The sequence below is a fragment of the Diachasma alloeum genome, unplaced genomic scaffold (genome assembly GCF_001412515.2).
Source record: "Diachasma alloeum isolate Michigan unplaced genomic scaffold, Dall2.0 Dall_scaffold_00366, whole genome shotgun sequence".
Lineage (NCBI taxonomy): Eukaryota > Metazoa > Arthropoda > Insecta > Hymenoptera > Braconidae > Diachasma > Diachasma alloeum.
Genome location: NW_021680505.1, coordinates 817,614 through 840,671, shown reverse-complemented (window position 1 = coordinate 840,671; position 23,058 = coordinate 817,614). Strand labels below are relative to the sequence as shown.

At 36.3% G+C, this 23,058-nt stretch overlaps 1 protein-coding gene across 1 annotated transcript; it reads left to right on the top strand.

Moving 5' to 3' along the window:
- The first annotated feature begins 7,434 nt into the window (after window positions 1–7,434).
- Window positions 7,435–17,200, top strand: LOC107041475 (protein SMG5). The gene is made up of 7 exons (XM_015262058.2): window positions 7,435–7,829; window positions 7,976–8,198; window positions 9,002–9,166; window positions 10,566–11,012; window positions 13,050–14,661; window positions 16,329–16,664; window positions 16,869–17,200. The coding sequence occupies exons 1-7, from the start codon at window positions 7,759–7,761 to the stop codon at window positions 16,934–16,936; spliced, it is 2,922 nt and encodes a 973-aa protein (XP_015117544.1). The 5' UTR covers window positions 7,435–7,758; the 3' UTR covers window positions 16,937–17,200.
- Window positions 17,201–23,058: the final 5,858 nt, after the last annotated feature.

Here is a 23,058-nt window from a genome sequence, read left to right as displayed (position 1 = left end):
TTAAATGTTCCACTTGTTTTTTTTCCGAATTTTATCCCCTTCAATTTAAAGTGCAAAAAAGAAAAAAATGGAACACTGAATTCATAGATCATATTTAATCTGCAATTAAAAGTCGGTGACGATAATTCAGTGCTTCCAGCACTTAATTATCATCATATAACACACATAACCATTAATCTCACTGTTACAACCCCACTACTAGCCGAAGCGTGCGATGTTGTCCGATCAAAATTCGACTATTACCACTGCAGTCACAAGTCCTGAATTATCTATGAACATTTTCTTTAATTATTGTTTTTGAGACCGGATAAGTACCTCATAACACTTCTAATTTGATGAGAAAAATAATTTGTAACATGAGTGATTTATTTAGTCAATTTTCGTTTTCTTTACAACTGAGTTGTCCACTTGATAGGTTAAACATCCACAAATTGAAGTTTACGCTATTTTGCCGAATAGGAGTGCGGTTGACTTAGGTGGGCTCTCACTCTGCCCGAGACACTACCGCATCTCCTGCTGAATCACATGCCTCAAACGCTGGGGAAAGAAAATTTCGTGTGAGGTCACGTGACTATCGGGAATAGTGATGCCGCAAAACATTTCACGAGACATCACGAGACAATACTTTGGAGGAATTGTCTCGGTCTCAGGGAGCACGGAAATTTTTGGTCTCGCCTTAGTCTTGAAATACGCAGTATCGACTTCTCTCGTGATGACTTGAGTGAATTTACCTCATCTCGGTTTCAAGTTATTCGCGGTTTTATATGTAGAAAACCGACACGAGACACACCGAGACAAAAACCGAGATTGTACATTAAAAATATGAAAAACTTAAGAACGAGATGAGATAAATTGATTCGAAGTCATCACGAGAGGTGTCGATACTGCGTATTTCGAGACTGAGACGAGACCAGATTTCCATGTTCATTGAGATCGAGACCATCTCTCCTAAGTATTGTCTCGTAAAGTCTCTCGCGACATCACTAGGTGTCACCATTACATGGAGTGACTATAGAAACTGACACCGCAGGAATCATCAGAATAGATAAGAATCGTGTCTAGTTAAGAGCGGAGGCAGTTTCTGATCAGTTAAGCTCGGCGGGCTCCGGTTAAGGTGAAAAATGAGAAAACAGCAAATAAAAACGGAGTGAAACTTCTTTTAAAGTGTAAAACAGACATTTAACATCAATTAAAAATCCACTTTTGAGCTACAAATATCAAATAATTAATAAAAAATTAACATTAAGAAAATTCCGCCTTGGCGGTAGTTTATGATCACGATTTAGTCGCATGAGGTAGTTTTTGATCACGAGTGGAGGCAGTTTCTGATCATTGGGATGAGGAGAATAATGACTTAATTTCCTACTTGTTTCATCTCTAACTGATCATTAAATTATTTTTTTTATTATTAATAAGTAATCAGAGGTAGTTTTTAGCCTCTGCGGTCAGCAAAAACCAAATTCAAGGATAATAAATAATAAAAATGATCAACTTGTGGCATCCCACCATTTTTCGATACTATTTTCATCGTTACAACAACGATAATTACCACCATGAGGGAAAGATAAGGTGAATATTTACATTGACAGATTATTAAACTGACATTTTCTTAAAAAACTGTCAGTTGGCCTCAATTAATCCGAGCTGACCACTCATGAATCCTTCGATCATCAAATACCGACAGGTTAGAATTCAGGCGACAGTTATTGATCACCACAGTAATTATTGAAAATAATTTTTTTATCTATTTTTTATCATTCTGAGTTGTTCTCCTATGATTTAACTTGAGATTTATATCATATTTATGATCATTCGGTACTTACATGGTAAAATTTGAGTGCTGAAGCTTCAGGTACACACTTAGCTCATTCCACAAGCAAACGGCGAAAATGGCCGTTTCTCGCGTTCGCGCGCTTTTACTATTTATTTTTGACAGTTTACAGTGGTACCACTGCCATAATTGAGATCACTAGCGAAAGCAGGGATTTTATTCTTTGCACTGTTGGTTTTACCTTCTTGATCAATTCAACTCAAACTTCGCACTTAATAAATAAATAGCCGAGTGATCAAGTACTACCTACTGATCAGAAACTGCCTCCGCTACCTTAATATACAGTAAAAGGAATGAATTTTTGAAGAGGACGTACATGGAATGTATCCGATTTCTCGAGTACTTCTCAACCAGGAATGGTCATCAATCTTCCGATTCTTCAATATTCAAAGAATTTTCGTCTTACGTTGACCAAGGTTTAAATATATTAATCGAGATTTAAAAATACTTAAATAATTGATAATCTAAATTTTCAACTGACGATGAATTAAATATTTAAAAATATGGAACTATAAATTTTCTATTAAGTAGATAATACTAAATTTTTTTTTTGAAGTGACTGTAGTGGTCACGCGAGGAGTGTGTGGCTCCGGCGGTCATCCAGGCTAAGCAGCGTGCAGTCTGTCCAGTACTTGAATGGGTGTCCGCTTAGGCACACCTAACCGCGTGGGACTACAGCCGCTAGGCACGAATGTAGAGAACCACTGTACCCATTGAGTCAGTGTGACCAATGGACATAGTGGAATCCCTGCATTATCGGCCGGCTGCATGACTGAGATTTCCATGGTTTCCCTGGCAGTCCAATCCCGAATGGGGTGCTGTTGGGGATAAAGTAAGTCGGCCCGTGGTAACGCAGATAGGGAAGGGAACAAAATGTAAAAACCCAAGAGGGTATACATATGGAACCAAAAATAAATAAAAATACTACATTTTTCATAAGGGATTTCCGATTATCCAAATAATTGTCAATCTTCCTATCTCATCAATTTAAATTAACTATTTAAGTTGATGATTACTTCAATAATTACAACTTAAAAGTGATATTAACTAATTGCCTACTTAATAATTTAACAGTAATTGTAATTTATGGATATGGCTATCCCTGTTCTCAACTTTGCAAATCTTGAGCATCCTATGGTATTTTTCGAGGTTCTCACGGAAGTGTTATGAAGGACATATAGCATTCGTTTATACGGGTATGCACGTATAGCATTTTTCTCCTCAGGAAAATGTGACTGTTTCATCACAGAAGTCAGAATTATATGAACATTATTAGGGGGCTATGCCCCCTGCTCGCTTCACTCGCCAGCCCCCATATGACCCCCATGATCCTCATTCTGACCCTCATTATACCCCTCGTGACCCTTAGTTTCTGACCCTGAATTTCTGATCCTTGTAACACTTGTTTAAACCCTTAATCTGACCCTTGTGACCCTCATTTGAGCCCTTAATCTGACTCTTGTAACCTTTAATCTGATCCATATAACCCTTAATATGACCCTTGGGGCCCTTATTCGGTCCCTTATTCTGACCTTTGTAACCTTTAATATTGTGACCCTTAATCTGACTCATCTAACTCTTAATCTGACCCTTGTGACCCTTATTTAGACCCTTAATCTGACCCTTGTGACCCCCATTTGGGCCCTTAATCTGACTCTTGTGATCTTTAATCTTGTGACCCTTAATCTGACCCATATAACCCTTAATATGACCCTTATGAGCCATACAACCCTTAATCTGACCCTTGTGACCCTTATTCGGACCCTTATACACCTCCTGTGGCCCTTAATCTGACCCTCGTGAATTTATTCTGACTCTCATAACCTTCGAGCCCCTTAATGTTGGAGTCTTAATTTTGAGTACCAAATTTTCATCACCAGAAGTCGATTTGGATTTTTATAATATAGAGAGATATTTTCTGGAGTGCACAAAGAAAACAATTATACAACATGCAATCAGTTGCAGAAATCATATCATATCATAGTCTGAAAATGGCTTAAGTACTTGGTATATATGAGCATAGCTTTTAGGCCCTTTTCACCTCGCTCTCACTGTCTGGCGACAACATATGGATCTTCTCTCCTGAAATTCATAAATGCAGGAATCTGGATGATTAGCCTGCATTCAATTATTCAGGAAACTCCACCACTTCTATACTCTCCCATTCTGAAATATCCTGTGATTGTAGGAAGATCTTGCATTCCTCTTGGAACGGAGGAAGGGAAGAAACGCGGAAAACAGGAGAGCGTCTGAAACTAAGTTTTGGCAAAAAAATCGACATGTGCATGAGACATAATTTTCCTGATTGTCTACAGCAGATTCTATTTTTTCTTCGATGCCAGACTGTCGCCAGGGATTTTCTGTTCAAAAGTTTCGTCATTGTAGGGGAAACACAAAGGAGAAATATCTCTCGATTATGCATCCCTGATGAGGAAAAAGAAGGCAAATCACCTCTGAGGTTTTTTTTCACTTTTCGATCAGAGATCAAAAGTTTCTTCCGTGAGAGACACCTAGGCGACATGTCTGAAAATAACACCTGGGGGTGGGACAGTAAATATTTTTGCCTTTTCACCAGCTATTGCCGCAGAAAGTACCTGCACAGTTGTGTGCAATTATAGGAACAAAAGTTGGAGAGGAACCCATGGAAAAAAACTTTTGTCACTACTGAACTTGCTATATACGGAGGGGAGAGGGATGCATCGATGGAAAATTGTCCCGCGCCGCAGACATAGCATAAACTCCTCCCTCTTGATTATGCACCCCCGGTGAAGAAAAGCAATGTGAATCACTCACAAGGTTTTTTTTTTACCTTTCGATCAGAGATCAAAAGTTTTCTTCTGTGAGGGACATGTAGGGGGTGTGTGAGAAAATAACACCTGAAGGAGGGACAATAAATATTGTTGTCTTTCCCCAGGTATTGCCGCAGAAAAAAATCTATACAGTTGCGTGAAATTATAGGAACAAAAGTTGGAAACAAACTCTTGGAAAAAAAAACTTCTGATACTGCAGGAGTTGCAATGTACGGAGGGGCGGAGGAACGCATCGATGGAGAATTGTCCCCTGCCGCAGACATAGGAAAAATTTCCTTTCGATTATGCACCCCAGATGGACAAAAGCCACGCGAATCACCCCCGAGGTTTCGGTTTTACCTTTCGATCAGAGATCAAAAGTTTCCTTCTATTCGAGACACGCAGACGACGTGTGAGAAAATACCACCTGGGGGAGGGACAGTAAATATTATTGTCCCGTTGTCTCGGCTGTTGGGGTGAGGTCAACCGAGAGGAGTGAGCTTGCATTTGCAATTGGGTGTAATTATGGGTAGAAAATTTGAAACTAAATTCAAGAGGGAGACATCTAGACGCATGGGGGCACTGCAGTGAGGAGAATGCTGCGTCTCGCATGAACTTCAGTGAAAACCATTTTAATAATAGATGCGCGCGCGATAGTGGGGGTCTGCGCGCATCGAGGGGGAATCCCCGCGTTAGTTGCTTCGCAGCATCGGACGCGATAGCAGACACGGATTGGTCTCTAGCGTTTTACGAGGGAAGTCAATTCTTGACGAATCTCAAAGATTGAATTCCTGACACTAAGCGCCAAAACCCACGTTGTTGAACGAGTGAATCGGTTTTTGCGTTCCATTTTTGCTCTTCACGTGACCCAAAAAATTTTCATTGACGACTGTGGTTAAAATCTGGGGGTAAATCGTAAGTAAACAGCGAGCGTTCACGTTAACTGTTAAACGAAAAAAAATGAAAACACAATGTGTTTTGCATTTTACTAGGTTCTAAGTGTTGAGAAAATGAAAAAAGTGTTCAAAAAAGTTCGTTGCTTTTGCATTCGCCCTCGACCCAGACGGTCTATTCCGCAGAAAAAAAAATGAGTTCGCATCGCATGATGAATGAAAAAAAAAGAAAAATTTTTTTCCATTTTTTTCCAAGTGAAGTGACATGCTCACGACGCCAAATTTTTTCTTCATTATAGCCCCCCTGAAGCGAAGGCGAAGGCGAAGGCAAGGAACACTTTTTGAACCTCGAGATACAATATGCACTTCAATATTTGCATTCGACCAACAATTAGCTTTATGCTTTTATTCTGACCAATCAGGAATAGTGCGACACCACCGTCTTGAATGAATGATTCACTCCATATTGGAAAACATGATGCTGACAATTTGGTGTTATTGCTCAACATTTCATAATGAATGACGAACGTAAGAAGTGTTGTGTGGGATTTACGGTGGGAAATGTTCAGTAAAAATTACGGAACTTACAGTTCGCTCACCGAGTACGGAATCGACTCAGAAAATTTAAATGATGGTATCGTAATTTTTTACAGGACATTCAGGTAAAAATTACGGAACGCTTTAGAAAAATTCCGTGATTTTAGATAAAAATTACGTGACAGTTCCGTAGAATTTTCTACAACCACATTTCGCTTTCATTGAAGAATTTTTATTGAATATTTATCTCCGTGTTCTTGTAGCAAAATGATAAAATAACGTAAGTAATATCCATAGGGATCCCATCGGAACGCTATTTCTAGAGGAATATTTTTCAACAAACTGAGAAATCTAGAGGGTTTTTTACAATGGAATTTCATGTCACTCAAATGCCGAGATATCTTCCGACAACTGGTCGCGGAGTTCAACTAACCAATCTCGTTTCATCACTGGATGAGATTTTTCTAAATTCAAGAGACGTCGGAAGTTTAAAAAAATTACTGTGATTTGAAAAAAACTTTGTGCCATGAATTCTTAGTTAAAACCGGATGAAAAAATCTAAAAGGTAGCCTGAAAAAATTATTCTTCTTCTATGAAGTGGATGAAACTTGTCGAAGGTGGTCTGCAGATGATAGATTATTTTGAGAAATATTTAATAATACCAGGTGGTTGACAGGTTTGGGCGCCAGCCATCTTGCTTCCTACCCCAAGAAACTTTCAAAATGGCGGTGCCCCCACCTTGCTTTTTTTTTAATTGCTAAAAATTATCAACTTTCCGACGCGAGGGGAGGGAGTGATTATAATCACCCCGAAGATCAAGTGGAAATTTAATGAAATTGTCACCTTTCATAACGCCTCGAATCTTTCTCTGATGTTTTTGAACACATGTCTGAATGTGTGCGAATGTAAGTGACGCAAAAATTTTTGGGACACGATTTCTCTTGAACGAAGGGTCCATTTTGATTTTTTTTTCAATCGATGCACCTTTACGTAACTTAGAACTGATTATCTGTGCGGCATATTTATAATATGTGCGTCAATTACGGTCATATTTCGCGGACTCAAAAATTACGTTCATTTTGCATCTCTAGTTGAGCGGAATCGTTCTAGCCGTTGTTCATCAGTTGTTTGTTATTGGGTCGACCCATAATGGGTCATAGCCAATTCCAGCAACGCTTACCGGTCACGCCCAAACACGGGACAAGCGATATCCACCTCATCCAGCACTTCGAATTTCCCGCCTAGTGTCGTGGCGCCACCGCTTGAGCTAGCCGCCCTCAAGGTGCATTTCCACCGCACGACGTACCACAAAAACACATGGCGGTTAAACCAGCCCGCATATATATATATATCTATTCTCCTCCAGCTGAATCCGACAGAAAAATTTTCATTCGCCATACGTATTCACGCAGTTGCACCTAGTCTATTCCACAGTGCATGCGCACAATAATCCAGTCAATGTGCCATTGAATAAAAGTGGTCAAAAAATAGACAGTCGATTATATTTTTAAAAGAAATAATTCTACATGAGAAAGTGGGCACAAGGCCGAATGTCGTGCTTGACGAATTTACCGAGACGAAGATACGCACGTCAGGAGGCAGCGGGCAGATGAGTAACAATGTTGAATACAAGGAGAAGAGTAAATTGCGTGAATGGAGAGATGAGTTGATACGACGAGGAAAGGTGAATGTTAATTGAGAGAATAAAATGAAAAGATCATACGGTAACTCTGGTGACAAGAGTAATGAGAGTCTCGAGGCTACGAGACGATTGTACAGGTGAACAAAATATATTAAATATTTACGTGGCTACGAATATTATTCCAGGAGTACTGCATCACATTGCAAAAATTCCATTCCTTTATCCTGATGACATAACCTAGAACTTTTTTTTTCATCTTTTTTTAATTTTTTTTGGGTTTCAGGGGAGCAACAGATGTTGCGAAGAGACTCGATGAGCAGAAGAGCTGTGCCCTGACAGCGACTGATATTTTTACACCATCGGGCGAGGTTCTCAGGGCTAAATTAAAGGATTATTGCGAACGACTGATCCTGAAGGATCCGGTGAGCCATGCCAGGAAGATTGACGAGTTGCTTTGGCGGAGAGGATTTTATGATATCGTTGCTGCTGCCAAGAAACTTAGAAAGGTAATTATTCCTTTTTGAATAGGTTTTTTTGACAGTTCTAATTATTTTCAAAATTCAGATGACAGCAGGTTGGCCTAAGCGGTCTTCAGCAATTTTAAAAACGTAGAGATTAAGTGGAATCTTCAACTTCATTACGTTTATAAATTTGCTGAAAACCGCTTAGGCCAACCTGTTGTCATCTGAATTTTGAAAATAATTATTTCCTTGTTACTCTCCTGGTTTTTGGAAGTTTTCCAATACACGGACAGAAAAAATTAGCTTTATCACGAGAATTTTATTTGAACTATCATTTGGTTGTTAATTTTCAAATAAACATGATTTCATAGTGAATGCCAGTTATCTCTTCTTGAGATATATTTGATTGGGAGAAATCGATCTTCTCTAAAATTGAAGTTCCTTTTATCTATCCCTTTTTATTTTTTTTTTCCTTTTATTTAATGAGAGTATTTGATTTCATTCTAGCCAAAAGTTTGCTAAATACTTAATATAACGATTAATAAGTAGTTCTCTTGACGCTTAAACATTCTCCGGACATAAAACGACATAACATTTCGGGTACATAGAAACATAAATTATTTATTACAAAAGTTTGAAAGTGACGATAATTTTCATTTTTCTTCAGAATTTTATAATTTTCATCTGTTGTGAAGCAAAATCAACTCATTCTGTTTTACCATTTCATGACTAAATCGCTCGAGCCTCACCATTATGAAGTCTTCCATGAGATTAAATTCATGATGCTTGACATTCACTTTAAATTTCCTAGAAGTGTCTGCAAATCCAAAAAGTAACCGTTTTTACAGGGAAATGTCTGGAGTGATGCGGAAAAAGCACTGCTCTCTACCCATCTTCACGTGGGCGTTGGATTCTACCATCACTTGATACTCAGATTACAACAGGAATGTGGGCTGGATTTATCGGGCGTAGTCGACTTTGCATTTCCTGGGAGGAAAGATGTCATCATCATTGTAAGATATGACACACTCCATGTTCATTTAATTTTATCTCAAACTTCATCTATTAGTGAATTAAATGTTTCGATAGTCACTGTTATTTCTTCTCACAACACTGATTTTTTCCGTTAAATTTAGAAAATTATTTCACTGCCACAACTTTTTTGGGGAAATTCCCTTTGAAATTTGTAGTGACAGATTCACCGAAATTTTAAGATATTTCGTCATTACAAATTGAGAATTTTGTGGTTAAATCGATGGAAATTTTGAGTTTTGGTACAATTATTCCATAACAATTAATGGAAATCAAGACAACTATTTTCTTGAAATGTGGCATTTCATTTTTTTTGTCTAAATGGAATTTAATGTTGCTCTCTTGAAAATTACTACCAAACTGCCCATGAAATTTCAATTTTTCCCTCACATTATCTAGTAAAATGTTAAAATGAATCAAATCGATTCAACTCTCCCTATTAATTTCTGAATTATCTCAATAATGAATGAGTTTGAGATAAATCATCAAGAGGCTATTTCTGCAGACTCGCTGCATCAGTTATGAAAAAAAACTTGGAGAATTAACTCACAATTTTTTAATGTTGATATCTCCGTTATAATAGTAAAATCGGATTAACATTCCCTTGACTGAACTTTCGGATAGTTGAAAATTTAATAAAAATCCATACATTATAGTAATCTCCTGATATTTCACTAAAATATCGACAATTAAAAGAATAGGCACAATAAAAATGGCATTGATCCTATGCTCGTTTTGCAACCCACTGTCAACTGATCGCGCATTAAACAGATGAAAAAATCATTTAAAAGATTGGACTCTCCAATGGAAATATAATTCAGTAGCGAAGTGATATTCAGATAGCCAAATTTTTGTTACGACCTTTTCTGTAGAACAAATTGAGAGCTGTGAAAAAGATATTGACGAAAGTTTCGCCATCTCCCTTAGATTCGGAGATATTTCTCGAAAACTCAGCAAAGAGATAAGTCTACTTAAATCGTTTTACCACTTCGCTACTGAATTTTGTGCCTCGAGATATTTTTTACTGTTGTTTTATCACAAAATTAGATAGCCACGATGTAATTAGTTCAGATATAACCTTTCCATATCACTCAAATCACCAGACGAAGATAGAGACATGTGTCAAACGTGCATGGGCACAAATGAGCGAGCGTAGAGACATGCGCCTTTTCTCATTTACAGACGATTATTTATTAAAAAATCGTAATTATGATTAACATAAGTAAATTCCAATTCTGAAGGTTTTACCGTCTGATATCTTATTTAAATCATCGCATGTTCACGCTCATCTCGATAGAAATATTGGACTAATGATGTGTTCACCTTAGCTAGACGAGCGTAGGATCATTTACTTTAATGAACTGTTTAATTTCATTATAGAGAGAAAAAATGCCTCCAGCAAAGCTGCAATCAGAGGAATATCGTCAATGTGTCATGAAAATAATTCACAGAAGTTTGATATGCCTGGGTGACCTGGCTCGTTACAAATTAGATCTAGACCCCAACTGGGATCCCATGATCGCCACGAGATACTACAAAATGGCAATAGCAATAGACCCAAACATTGGAATGCCCCACAATCAGCTGGGCACATTGGCAGGCAACAGAAACTACGGAATCGAGGCCGTTTATCATTACTTGAGATGCATTCTCTGTTCTGAACCCTTCGAGGGAACTGAGGGCAACCTCAAGAGAGTCATTTCCACTCATATTTATTATGACAAGGAAAAATTACCATCTCAACGTTGCGCTGCTAGACTGTTTACGTTATTGCAGAAGTGGGATAATGATTCTTCGAGTATGGAACGGATAAATGAAGATTGTGAGGTAAATTAATTAATTCTGAGAGTGGGAAATTACTTTTTTGTTGCGAATAATGGTTTCTCACAATTTATTTTAATTTTCTCTTTTGATGAAGTCGTTTTTTCACGTAATATTCTGAAAATATAATTATTTAATACTTTTCATTATTATATTAAGTAGAATCAAATATATTCGGCACAGAAAAACTAAATTTAAAAAATAAAAATGCAAAAAATAATGAAAAATGAATGTTAATTACGTTGCATGATAATATTTCCCTTTCTAGAATATTTTTCTTCACTTTAGGTTCTTTATTATAAAGTCATTGTCTGCATAATCTGAACACTTGGAGTTAATTCCTTTCAATGAATCATTCATCTATATGACCATAATAATTCCTTTCAATTTCTTTTCATGTTTTTTCACAAGTATTTCCCATAAAATTCATCACAGACAGAAATAATCCTTCAACTTTTAAGAAAATCTCTAAATCATTTATTCGATAAAAAAACTGCAATGTTCTCCAATTACCATTCAGTTTTACATAGCTCCCGAGTCTCACAAAATTATGATTGTCTAATAAAAAAAAAACGCTGATAATAAACTGAACATTTTCAAAGAGCGTTTTTGAATAATATTGGGAAATAAACCCGATAGGGAGGACATTGCAAATTAATAACACGATTCGACAAAAAAACCCTTGGTATTTGCCCGCAGGTAGGAATCAAGTGCACTTTATAAATTTTGATACGTAGATTCATGATCTGGCCTTGTTTTGTTTCTAACACGTCTAGTTTTTAAAAAAATAAATATTTAAGTTGTCGAAATGGCCGAAAATGCACATCTTTGACACTTAATAATCTGGTGATCAGGAAAAGTTATAATCCAGCAAAAATTGAGAAAAAAATACAAAATCTAATGAACAAATTGGTGTTTCGGGATTTTCATTTGAATGGATGGAAACGGAATAAAAAAAATGTAATGAAAATGAATTTTCGGTACTTTTTAGGGTTATTGAGTGTTTTTTATTTTGTTCGATGTAGTTATCGAATGCCATAATGAATTAGGTTAAATACTTGCTCATGGAACCAATACAAATATTGCAGAATATTAGATTAGGTTTTCATCCCCCTAGTCAAAAATACAGCTCATGTAGAGCGCTTGGAAATGGAGAAAATTTCATTCAACTTCACCCTGGCGATCCAAAGTGATTGACGAATAAAAATCCCTCATGTACTTTCTCTCCAATTGCAATGAATTTGATTTTCATGTTACTTAACGTTCAATCTTTTCTGAAGCTAAATAAAACTTATTTATTTTATAATTGAAACGCTCCTGTATTTTTGACTAGGGGGATGAAAACCTAATCTAATATTCTGCAATATTTGTATTGGTTCCATGAGCAAGTATTTTTAAACCTAATTTATTATGACATTCGATAACTACATCGAACAAAATAAAAAACACTCAATAACCATAAAAAGTACCGAAAATTCATTTTCATTACATTTTTTTTATTCCGTTTCCATCCATTCAAATGAAAATCCCGAGACACCAGTTTGTTCATTAGATTTTGTATTTTTTTCTCAATTTTTGCTGGATTATAACTTTTCCTGATCACCAGATTATTAAATGTCAAAGAAGTGCATTTTCGGTCATTTCAGCAACTTAAATATTTATTTTTTCAAAAACTAGACGTGTTAGAGACAAAACAAGGCCAGATCCTGAATCTACATATCAAAATCTATAAAGTGCACTTGATTCCATCCTGCGGGCAAATACCAAGGGTTTTTTAGTCGACCCGTGTAATTTATTCTATCTAATGGCTGTTAAATGATTAGTTGCCATGATAAATTATCCACTTACAATTTCCTTTCTATCGCACTTATTTCCTAATCTTCATTAAAAACGCTCTTTGGAAATGTTCAGTTTTTTCGACTTTTTTTATTGTAAAATCGAATGGAAATTGTGATATATTTTAAATTATAGAGATGAAAAGCCAATCGAGATAACGTTCGAAGGATAATCCATTCGGGCCTTAAACCCTGTTTCTTCTTCCAGAATCTGCTAACCGAGATGGAAAATTGCTTAACCCTCGAAAAACCTGAGCCCCAATCCCGGAATGCACCGATGAAAGGCGACACAATCGACGAATTCCTCCTGAACAGCAAAACAGATCAGTGCTCCCAGCTCACCGAAGACGTTGTCTTCAAAATGGTTGCAATTTGCCTCATGTCAATTTCCAAACTCCAGTCTAAGAACTCACCTCACGTCCAGAGCATCATTGCTTTCATCCTCTCCCTCCTATCAAAACTGATCCAAATCACGATCATTCATCTCCAAGAGTCCATCATCGAGACATCGTTAATGAATAGCGAAGGTGTCAGCCTCATAATTTCCCCTGAGACCACCGAAAAAATCGAGAATAAAGACCTGAACGCAGTCGATCTCAACGACAATACGAGACAATCATCCCCAACCCAAAAGAAACAAAATGGAAATGTCAATGGAAACCCGAAGAAATCCCGAGACAAATCTAAATATTTGTTGAGAAAATTACGAAGACCTAGAAAGAGAATCAACAGTTCAGACTCAGATGGGAGTGACATCGACGGTCCTGGGATAGGTTCCTCCAGTGATGAACTAAATTCCGACATCTCTGAGACTGAAGAAGAGGACGAGTTGAGCCAGGGGCAGGACGATCCATCAGAAGACGAGATTGAAAATGACACTTTAATCAATGAAAATGAAGAATCTGAAGCTCCAATTATCGAGATAAATTGTCACGAAAAGGACCTAGGGGACGACAAATGTCTGTCAGATAAGAATAATCCCCAGGTAAACGAAATTGCTGGAGAAAATGAGAAGAATATCTCCAATGGAGATGCCCAGCCCCCAGATCTGGCATTCGTTGCTCAACTGAAGAAGCAAAACCTCAACCCCAGGGACCTTTTGGGTATCTTTTGCAAAGAGGAATTGCTGCAATCGATCAAGATCTGCTTCGACTGGATCAAGAGTCATCCTGAGATCATCAAAATTATATCGAGGAGCTCGAGAACACTTTTACACAGGATTGTGGTTCTGTCGAATTTATTGATGATTGATGTTGATGAACTGATCGATTTGAAGAAGGACTCTGGGGTTCTGAGGGATAAAAGTAAATTTCGAGGATATGTGGGGGTGATTCCACTGCCTGAGGACAGTGACCTGAAGGGTCTGGACGTGCTGAAAGGTTCACACGAGAATTTGGACTGGAGGATTTTGAGGAATTTCAATGTCAGCAGGACTGAGCAGGTGCTACTGAGGACTCAGAAGATTATTTGCTTCGGAGAGGATCTGACGAGGGTGGAGGAGGCAGGGGTGACCTTCGATGAGACACAAAAAGTCTTCTTGTTGGAGGATCCCAAGGGTCCGGGAGTAATCGAGGAGGAGCAGAGGGACAGTTGTAAAAATCAGAAGCAGAATGGGAATGAGGATCAGTCCAGGGGCAAGCTGATGAGGCACATGGGGAAACTGTGGTTGAAGGCGGAGGTTAGGGCACTAGAGAGCAGTCTCAGGTCCAAGCTGATGTCAGCGTATCTGGTGCCGGACCATGAGGCTCTTGCCAAGTTCATGCCCGTGCTGAAGCGGCTCATGTATGCGAAGAAGTTTATTATTGTGATCCCATCTGTTGGTGAGTAGTCTGGGAGGAAATGCTGTCTTCGTAGAACCTAGAATTTTATTTCTGATTTATAGAAATATAATGTCTGGAATTAATGATGGAAACTCCAGGGAATGCGAGGTCATTTTTGCTTTCCAATGGAAGCTTTGTAGTCGCAAACAACTCAAGTTTCCAATTTTTGTGTTAGGGTAACTAAATATGGTCTAAAATGTCCAAATATGCGATTTTTAGATGGTGCCTGTACGTATGTATGTTCTATGTACATACGTGTATATATATATGTGGTTTTTTCTTCATTTTTTTCTCGGAATTTTTTTACAAGGGATCAATCGAATTTCATGAATATATACTTCAATAAGCTCTATTCATTGACACTAATTAAAATTTAATTGTTTATACTTTATCTGAAAATTCGGATTCAGATTTGAAAAAATATCAATCTTTTCAAATCTGTTTTTTGATAGTTTATTTGAATAATTAATGAACTAACGAACGGGCGTGAAACGCCCGTCGCTAGATTAATTTATACTATTTTATTTTATTTTCTTTCCATTTCCGTTTTCGCAATTAGATCAATTTAATTTTACCCATTCGTATTCTTATTATATTTTTTTCCTTAATTCACAAGTTACAACATTAATTCACAAGGACAACAAGATAAGTTATGTTAAAGATCAATAAATAGATTATTTTTCTTCTTTTATGACGGCAGGAACTTCGAATCACTTTTTTTCTTCAAGTATTAAAGGGATATCAATATTTCAGCGAGAAGAAATTCAAAAAATGCAAAAAAGTGGGCGAGAAGAACTAAAAACTAATAATAATTTTTCCGTGTCTTCAGAAAGTTTTGTATTCGATTTTTTTCGAATAATAAAAGAATACTAATAAATTCAGTAGCGAAGTGGTAAACCGAGATAAGTCGACTTATCTCTCAGTCGAGTTTTTGAGCAATATTTCCGAATCTAAAGGAGATAGCAAAATTTTTGTCATTACATTTGTTGTAGCACGCAATGGGCTCCACAAAAAAGGTTATAATAAAAATTTTGCTATCTTCCATAGATTTCGAGCTATTCATTGAAAACTGGTCAATAGTCAAAATTGACTTATCTCGGTTTACCACTTCACTACTGAATTTTATTCCTTTTCTTATCTTTTGATAGAATGAATTGCAAAAATTACGGATTAGAGACAGAAAATTATTAAAAATGAATGATCGGCTAGAGAATGGGGAAAACTTGTTTCTCTTCATTTCTGTTGGTGAAAACTCGAAATCACTGTTTTTTCTTCGAATATGGGCGGAATATTTTGGAATTTTATGATCTAATTTTATAGAGAAGAAATGAAAAAAAAACAAAAAATCGTAAGCGCGAAAAAATAAAAAACTTAATTTTTCAATGTCTTCGGAAAGTTTTAAAATCGATATATTTTTTCGAATAATGGAAGAATACCCATAAATTCGATTTCTATCCTTGTCTTTTGATAGAATGAATAGAGCAAACGACAGGAATTGCGAATTGGAGACTAAAAATTTTATCGGATTATTATTACGTAATAATTTTTACTAAAATTGTCCCTTGACATTTACCTCAAACTTAATAGTTTCGGAGATGTATCCTAATTAAAATATATGAAATATAAATTAACTTCTTTTCGATAATTTTCATGGACTGGTCTTACAGTTGTTCAAGCATTGGATGAGATGAAACGAACTAGCAGTCAAGCGCGTGAAGCTACTAGATGGCTAGAGTCCCAACTCCGAAAGGGATCCAGGTTTCTTCGAGCTCAGAGACCCCACGAACACTTAGCCCTACCTTACATCAAGGGACCAAAGCCCAAGGACAAAGAGGCCTGGTCATTCTTTCAGATCATCGAGTGCTGCCACTATCTAACGCAGCAGAGTAATGTGGGATTCAGTGCTGGATCTGGATCACCTGTTGTTACACTTTTGACAGGGACTAGTGTCGAAGAGAGAAAATCATCGAGTTTCAGCAGTGACGGATTGGCTAAAACTGCTGGTAATGTTAAAAAAAAAAACAAAAAACAGTTGAAAGTTGAAAAATTAAAAAAGTTAAAAGTTGAAAAAGTTATTGAAAAAAGTTATCTTTTGAAGAAGAACAGAATTATTGTATTGATAAGAGAAAGGCTAATTAGTCGGCACCATTTTTTTCTAATTTATTTTTTATAAATTGATTTTTTAATGTCAATTATTAATGTTTCAGGAATAAATTTGGAACACATCGAATCCTTCCACACAAAATGGAAAACATCAAGCAAAAGTCATGGTTGAAGGCATTCTATCACCAGTTGAGTGTCCTGGCTACAATTGACATAATCAAGTCGTTGAACAACGACCAAGAGGACTATGAACAACTGAATCATTCGTTGAAAGATATCACAAACGATCTTGATACATTGGAGACAACGCATGGGTTCAGTGGGTTGGAAACCCAAGGGGGAATTAACCAACGATTTATGGTGGAAATAATGTTTTGATTGTTCTGTGTGTGTTTCTCTCTCGAGGATTTAATAAAATATTTTTTTGATTCATGTTCATGAATTTGATTGATTTCGCATCCCAAAAACTGCAAAATACATCTACGACGCGAAATCCAAATGTGATTTCCCTTCCATCACCCTCGGATAATGAAAAGTACAACGTGTGCATTGCTATATCCTTCCTTATGATTAAAAAAGCAAGGCGTTTTGTATTTGTTTTTCAGTTATCGAGAAAAAAAACAAATTGATTTATTTTCTCGATGAATGACGAAAATAATCGATTGTATACCAATCGATTATGGTGACAGTTTCTCTCTGTTGTTTTTGTGAGAAGTTAGCCGAGGAAAAATACGAAAAGAAATTCCCACGGAAAATAGTGTGAGAATATTATTATAGGAGTGTGACAATATTATGGAAGAGAGAATATTATGGAGAGAAGAAATATCGATGTGTATTTTAATGAATAAAGAAGAGAAAATTGTGTTCAAATTAAGAATTGAAGTGTGTTGAAATTAAGAGGTTTTTATTATTAATACTGCAGTGACATTTCGTTTTCTTCCTGGTGGATTGTTATTAAGGATTGACGTAAGCAATTTTTGCGTATATTGTCGATATTGCCGATATCAACTAAAACATAAAAAACCAAAAAAATCGATATTGAGAATATGACGAAGAGCTGAGCGATAGATCGATCATTTTATAATAGTTCAAATAACGTTTTGCCAAAGTTTCATGGCATTTGACCATAAAAAAATGGACTCTTGTAAAAAAGATGCTTACGTCAATCCTTAATAACTGCAGTGACATTTCGTAGTCTTCCTGGTGGAAATGATCTAAGTAGATTTCTTTCAATATAAATTCTTCGACGTGATAAAAAAGAATAGTAAAAAAATAAATAATCTTACAGTTATCGAGTTTTATATATATTTACATACATCCGTTAGCTTCTTTTTCAGTTGGAAAAAAAAGTCGGTAGTCGTGAACTACGTAAAGAGAAGAGAAAAGAAAGGGGAAAAAAATAACTCGTGGATCGTAGAGTAGAATTGCCTCCTTTATTAAACGTTCAAATATTTCTCCAATTCTCCAACATCAAAACGAGATTTGATTCATTTATATTGTATCACTTGCTTAGAGGATATTTTGAACTCAATTAAACATGATTTGCTTCATTTCATTTTCTACAGCTTTTTTTTCCCCTATGAGAAAGAGAAGGGCAGAGATGAAAATTAGCTGTAATTGATGTTGTTAGAGATCAATTGTTCTTAAATATTGGAAAAATATTTTTCCATTGAATAAAACATATTCTCATGTGATTTTTATTCTTCTCCTTTTTTCAGACCTGGTTTGAAGCAAATACGTGAAGGAGGTTTCGAGTTTATCTTGTTATCAACACACCGGAGAGTTTTCCTTTGCTGGCGGAATAATCAATTTGTATCGATGAATGTGGTGATTTCTTAAAGAAATTGATGATATTGATGGGATAATTATGATGATGATGTTGATGTTGATGATAATAATCATGATGATGGTGATGATTTATCGATGAGGAAGATAACTTTGATTTTTGATTTTATGAATTGTTTATGATTTGATGATATACTAATTAATAAAATGAATGATAAATTGGAAATAATGGAAATATTGTGATGTATGCCCATGAAAGTTTTATATGAGTGAGATCAAGTTACAGAGATTTTAATTGGTTTTGAATGTACGAGACAAATCTACTGAATCGAGACAAATCTACTCAATCGAGTTACTTCAGAGTGCAGCTGACTTCCGATGATAGCATGAAATTTCCAGATTTGAAAATTCGAATGCATCATATGACCTGTCATATGATAGNTGCCCATGAAAGTTTTATATGAGTGAGATCAAGTTACAGAGATTTTAATTGGTTTTGAATGTACGAGACAAATCTACTGAATCGAGACAAATCTACTCAATCGAGTTACTTCAGAGTGCAGCTGACTTCCGATGATAGCATGAAATTTCCAGATTTGAAAATTCGAAGGCATCATATGACCTGTCATATGATAGTCATGTCATGCTCTTCTTGCGGTTCGGATTTTTTTTTTCTAAATTTTAATTCTTTTTGAATTTTTATATTTTATGGTAAACGAAAATAGCTTCTTAATGTTTTTCTATGGTATTTGTAATTAGACCAATTCTCAGCGCTAAAGCGCTGATTGTTCGTAAACGCGCGCGACCGCGCGCGTTATGGACCTAGTCCTATTTACTAAAGATGAAAGAAACGTGAAGTTGTTTTATATCAAAATATCTCGAAACTGCCTGACCACTGATCCTTAATTCTGATTGGTCAATATGTGACACGAAGTTATTCACAAAAAAAACACGCGGCATTTTCAAATTCTTCAGTGACATAATTTCAAATTCTTCAGTGATAATNGCGTTATGGACCTAGTCCTATTTACTAAAGATGAAAGAAACGTGAAGTTGTTTTATATCAAAATATCTCGAAACTGCCTGACCACTGATCCTTAATTCTGATTGGTCAATATGTGACACGAAGTTATTCACAAAAAAAACACGCGGCATTTTCAAATTCTTCAGTGACATAATTTCAAATTCTTCAGTGATAATTTTTTTTTCACGTCATATATATATATGACGTATATATATATATATATATATATATATATATATATATATATATGTATATATATAATATATATATTTCACGTGTATATATATTATCGGTGAAATTAATACATTCTGTCCTTTTATGAAGACGATTATTTAAAAAAATTGAAGATAGATAATTGAAAATGAAAAATTCTTTATAGATTCTTTTACTCTACTTCGCTGTTCACTTCAATCATTAGTCGAATTCTCTTTGATTCATTATCAATATTTATAAGGTATTCATGAGAAAATGAAATTTAATGAATTCCATTTCTTCATTTCAACAAATGAATAGATCAGCGCGCGCATAGATATTGTGATATTTTAATCATCAAGAACCGAAAAAAAAGTTTACGACGCTAAGTCAAATTTGAAATTCATGCCTCAAATCTACCATCCTCAATCAACGTCATTATGGCATCGCCAGCTGTTTATAAAAGCGACCGGGCTTAGAAGAAAGATGAACGGACGTGAGATATGGGGATCTGTAGCCGTAGGGCTTCCCCGCCCTCTTCGCTGGTAGTAGCCAGGGTTGGGCATCTGTCGATAAGCGCAGTTTTTTTACATGACACTTTAAAAAACCCGCAATTTACGTAATAAATGTAAAAAATTAGCGATTCGAAAAATCGAACGATTTCAATGCTTCCATTCGGAAGCAAAAACCAGCCGACGTTAGCTTTTATCGTAAACCGTGAAGCTTCGCGAAAATTATACCTCGCCAGAGCGATAAAAGTCACGAGTTTCAGACCTCGCCAGGATCTCATCAATCTCATTTGTCTTGACATTAACTTGTTCCATTTAGTTTTCTTAAATGAGAAAAACTAATTCAATTCTCTTTGGTAGCTTTTTTTAACTCTTCAGAACAAAATAATTTTTTTCAAGTCCAACTCGGCTTTTCCGGGTTAAATTATTAAATTTTCTACTAATTGCAGTTTTAAGGAAAAAGGGTTGTGCTAACTTGGATTTTGTCGGAGGTAAAGTCGACTTTCGCCAACACGGAGAGAAATATTCAATAAAAATTACGTATCTTTTCCACAATTCCGGAGCGCAATGTGGTTGTAGAAAATTTTACGGAACTGGCACGTAATTTTTCCAGAGCGTTCCTTAATTTTTACCTGAATCTCCTCTGAAAAATTACGCTATCATCACTTAAATTTTCTGAGTCGATTCCGTAATCGGTGAGCGAACTGTGAGTTCCGTAATTTTTACTAAACATTTCTCTCCGTGAAAAACAAATTTTTTGGGCAAGTGAACATTGATTATGTATTCATTCGCCCCTTAGATGTGAGTGAAATACTCGAAGGCGACAGAAATGTCGAAATAAAAAGTTTTTATTTCCTCCTGGATCCAGAGCCAGATCTTGGATTTTGTCAGTGAGAAAGTCGACTCTCGCCAAAATCGAATTTTTTTGCTACGTGAAAGTTGATTCTGTATTGATTCACCCCTCAGATATCAATGAAACACTCTGAGGCGACAGAAATCTCGAAGTAAAACATTTTTATTTTCACCTGGATCCAAGGCCAGATCTTGGATTTTGTCAGAGAAAAAGTCGACTTTCGCCAAGTGAATGCTGATTCTGTATTTATTCACCCCTCAGATGTCAATGAAACACTCGGAGGCGACAGAAATCTCGAAATAAAAAATTTTCATTTTCACCTGGATCCAGGGTCAGATCTTGGATTTTGTCAGAGGGAAAGTCGACTTCACGATTATCTGAGTCTAATCAGTGGCACAACACGTTTGAAACGATTCAACTTCCGGATGCGATGTTGAGCGCAATTGTCGGGATGATTTTGTTAATAAACTGTGAAACACTACACTCCACTCGATGTACCAACCGATTGACACCAAAATTAAGGGTCATTACCCTCGGCTCGGCTTTGGGGTTGTAAAGCTAACGCAGGAGCGTAAGGGTCCAAATCGTTTGATAGGCAATTAGTGCCTGAATTTTAATTCCGGAAAACCATCGTCGCGATGTACCCACGAAAATGCCTGGGTCATCTACTCCGAGAGCACACGTGCAAATTGATGTAAGGTAAACCTTTATATTAGAAAAAGAATGTGCTGATTTTCCATTCGCGTCTTTCTTCGGACGATGAAAGTGAAACGAAATTCATTTCATGAATTTCGTTGTAAAATACTTGCGAGGCAAAATTTTATGTAAAACAGCGCACAAGTGATGAAGAGATTATAAAATGCTTACTAGGATTCTAAATATAATTTCTAAGGCGGCGGTAATGATAAGTTTCTAGGCAGTGTCTATTCACACGGTCCACGGTAAATTTTACCGCGGGTACAGGGTATATTTTACCGTGGATATACGGTAATTTCTACCGTGGATATAAGGTAAGCAGTGGGGTACGTAAGGCCCATTTTTTACCGTGGATAAAAGGTAATTCTTACCGTGGATATAAGGTAAAGCAGTGGTGTGCATCGGGCCCATTTTTACCGTGGATATAGGGAAGATTTTCACCGTGGATATAAAGTAATTTTTTTTTACCGTGCATATAAGGTGAGTGAATGGCGTGCAGTGTTTCCACTTTTTACCGGGGATGCAAGGGAGATTTGAATCGGAGCTCATAGCCCTGAAGATGCAGACTGCAATGTTTGCGAAACGTCGGCGCAATGCTGAAACTCAACGCGGCATCCATCTGGAAGCCAACCAAGTCAAGTCCATTTTAGTTGCAAAATGCAAATAATTCTTCATCGAATATCTTCAGGAGAGGAAATTTTTTTAAAAACATTTTTCAATTTTTCAGCAGTCCCCATTTTTTCCTTTTTTTTTCATTTTTCAACCAAATTTTGCCATAAGATAACTTTTGATCCAGTTATCTTATTGGAATAAGAACAAAAGGTGATTTTTTCTCGTTCTCTCCTCTCCATTTTCACTCTTTTGACCTTTTCACAAAACTTTCATATTTAACTTATTATTTGTTGATAAACTAAAAAAATTGCTGTTTTTTCAATATATAATCTGACTGGAAAATTTTTGATCAAGCTCGTTAGCTTTACCCCAAACTTGAGTCATTGAGATCAATCTTGAATTTTTTCATATTTTTCTTGGCATTTGTTGACGTAGATTTTTAATAAAATAAACCCTATAAAATATACCCTATATCGACGGTAAGATTTACCGTGGACCGTGTGAATGGACACTACCAATGTTTTTTTAGGCTCAAATGAAAGAGCGGCTCGAAAAATGGCGTGGAGAAATCTTTAAAGATGACAAATGTCTCTAAAGATGATGTCTGTTTTCAACTGAAAAGC

What these genes read in the sequence shown, in the direction of transcription:
- LOC107041475 (XM_015262058.2), top strand. Translation starts at nt 7,759, where the DNA reads ATGAAAAGATCATACGGTAACTCTGGTGACAAGAGTAATGAGAGTCTC. An exon ending in GCTACGAGACGATTGTACAG is followed by an intron (nt 7,830 to 7,975) that starts GTGAACAAAATA and finishes TTTGGGTTTCAG; the next exon opens with GGGAGCAACAGATGTTGCGA. An exon ending in CGGATTGGCTAAAACTGCTG is followed by an intron (nt 16,665 to 16,868) that starts GTAATGTTAAAA and finishes TTAATGTTTCAG; the next exon opens with GAATAAATTTGGAACACATC.